This window comes from Tupaia chinensis, unplaced genomic scaffold, assembly GCF_000334495.1.
Source record: "Tupaia chinensis unplaced genomic scaffold, TupChi_1.0 Scaffold000335_1, whole genome shotgun sequence".
Classification (NCBI taxonomy): domain Eukaryota; kingdom Metazoa; phylum Chordata; class Mammalia; order Scandentia; family Tupaiidae; genus Tupaia; species Tupaia belangeri.
Genome location: NW_006159829.1, coordinates 422,846 through 425,225, shown reverse-complemented (window position 1 = coordinate 425,225; position 2,380 = coordinate 422,846). Strand labels below are relative to the sequence as shown.

General features: G+C 68.5%; 1 protein-coding gene across 3 annotated transcripts in view; it reads right to left on the bottom strand.

Annotated features, from left to right (window-relative positions):
- NAPRT (nicotinate phosphoribosyltransferase) overlaps positions 1 to 2,343 on the bottom strand; it is a gene marked incomplete at its 5' end in the record, with an annotated part of 3,642 nt that extends 1,299 nt beyond the window's left edge. For 2 of the 3 annotated variants that reach the window (XR_001370623.1, XR_001370624.1), the window contains 10 exon segments: positions 64 to 166; positions 243 to 323; positions 429 to 513; positions 765 to 905; positions 974 to 1,170; positions 1,372 to 1,487; positions 1,576 to 1,706; positions 1,914 to 1,996; positions 2,074 to 2,201; positions 2,287 to 2,343. Coding sequence is in view for 1 of the 3 variants with exons in the window: in XM_006152138.2 (XP_006152200.2) it covers positions 55 to 166; positions 243 to 323; positions 429 to 513; positions 765 to 905; positions 974 to 1,170; positions 1,372 to 1,487; positions 1,576 to 1,706; positions 1,914 to 1,996; positions 2,074 to 2,201; positions 2,287 to 2,343 (1,131 nt within the window). 3 annotated transcript variants of the gene reach the window in all.
- Positions 2,344 to 2,380: the final 37 nt, after the last annotated feature.

Here is a 2,380-nt window from a genome sequence, read left to right as displayed (position 1 = left end):
CGGGGCAGGCATCGCGGGGCGGGGCCCGGGGCAGGCACCACGGGGCGGGGCCCGGGGGCTCACCATCAGGACCCAGGAGCCGGAAGGCCGCCTTGCTCCCGGGCAGTGTCTGCTTCTCCGGGTCCTCTGTCAGTTTCACTCGGGGCTGGCCTCCCACAGACACCAGCTGTGGGGAGCGGGCATTGTGGGACTGACCCTATCCCCAGCCCACTCCACTTGGGCTCCAGATGCTGTCCCCCAACCTTGTAGACGCAGCCCAGGGATGGCTGTCGGGGGCAGGTGACCACGTTGGTGCCAATGCCAATGATGTTCACCTCACTGTCCTGGTGGGGGAGGAGGTGGCGCTGGCTCAGCAGCCACAGGGCCCTCCGAGCCACCTTCTGCCTGTCGTTCCCCCCTCACCCCTGCCCCAACCCCGCCTGCCCCACCTCCTGGGCCAGCCGGGCCAGCTCCTTCTCGTCAACACCGTTGCTGACTGCGATGGACACCCACTCGACCCAGGGCACTTGGAACCTGCCGATGGTGGGGGTGGGTGAGGCAGCCCCTCTGCAGATCCCGGGTTCACCCTGACCCCACCCCCACCCCCGTCTGCCAAACCCTACGCACCTCTTGCATAGAATACCCTGGGTGACCCCACTTCCTCCCAGGACCTGCACCATCACCCCAAAACTGGGCTAGAGGTTCTTCACTGTGTGAGAGGAGAGCTGACCCTCCTTGTCCGGCCCCACCCCAAATCCCATGGGCACACCCCTCTGGGGACTCACTGGGCCGCCACGGTCCGAAACACCCTGCGGACTTCCTGGGCCTGCTGAAGCAGGTCTCCACTGTCCAGCCTCACGCCCACTGCTCGGTAGCCCAGCTCCCCCAGGGCCAAGGCTACGGCCAGGAAGTTGGGGAGCCCACTCCTGCAGGCATAGACAGTGATGGGGCTGTGGCCGCACTGCCAGCCCACCCTGGCAGGCCCGACGCTCACCTCCACACACTGTAGGAGTCCAGCAGGCCCTGGAAGGCCCGGGGGAAAGCCAGCGCATAGGCCACAAAGGCTGCCCGCTCCCCTGGGTGCGGCTCCTGGACCCCCAGCCCCAGGTGGGCACACACGCGGCCCAGCCACTCCTCGACACTAGCAGCCAAGTCCACCTTGGGGCCCTGGCCGGCAGCAGGAGCCAACATCTGCGGAGAAGGATCGGGAAGGGTGGCAGCTCAGAGGGCAGGGTGAGATCTGGGAGGAGCTGAGGCTGCAGGCCAGCTGCTGGGGTGACGCTGGGGCTGCTGGCCAAGGGCCACAGCCAGTGTGCACAGCAGGCCTGGCCACCTCCTCAGGCCCTGGGGTCTGCTCTCCCAAGCATAGTAGGCTGGAGAAAAGATACTGACCGGGTCAGGGGGCACCTCAGTGCCTGAGAAAGAGGTGACAAAGGAGTGGGCCAGGGTCCCGGCCACCGGCACGCCCCGGAGCTGCCCAGCAAGCACGTTGCTGCTGCTGTCGAAGCCTGAGGAATTGGGGGTTTGGGAGACTCCCAGCGCTGCGCTGCACAAGGTGAGGCCTTCCTCCCCAGCCCTCGCCTCCCCTGCTCTCACCACCCAGATAGCTGTAGGTGGAGGCTGTGAGGCCCCCGTCGGGGCCCTGAGCCCTCCGCAAGCCCATCTCCAACAGTCGAGTCTTGGGCCCCGCAATGAGACGAAGGCGTGCTGCGTTGGTGGCCACCAGGCTGTGGGAGCAAGGGTCAGGGACCCGGGTGATGGCCAAGCGGTGGGAGTTACAGCCCAGAGCTCCACCCTCGTCCTTCACCAGTCTCTCTTCAAGACCCTCCACGGTGGGAGGCCCCCAACAAGATGCACCCATGGAGCCCAATGCCCTTGCCCCTCTCGGCCGGCCCAGGAGCCCCACCGGCCGCCTTTCGGGCTGCCAGGCCCACCTGGCGTAGCTGATGAGGCACAGGAGCGGGGTCTCCAGCAGCTGCACCACCAGGAGCGGCCCAGACACCTGCAGCAGCGGCACCTGGCGGGGAGGGAGGACGGTCAGCGCGCGGCCTGGCCCCTGGGCCCCCCGCTCCGGCCCGCTCAGCCTGCACTCACGCCCGGGAAAGCCAGGGAGCCCTCGGGCAGGGCCCTCAGCGTCACCCCGGAGCCGTCTAAGGCCCGAAGGTGGTCGAAGAACGCAGGGTCGGTGTCTGGGGGCAGCACCGAGGCCAGGAACTGCACGTCTATGGGCGACAGAGGCACTTGAGCGCCGGGCGCGCGCGCCGGGTCGTGATGGGTCGTGAGGTCGGGGCGCCGGGCGCCGGCTACCTGCGTCCTGCAGGCGGAAGGCCCGGACGAAGCGCACGCAGTCGCGCAAGCCGGCGGGCAGGGGGAAGGCGCCACCGGACCGGCAGCGGGGGAA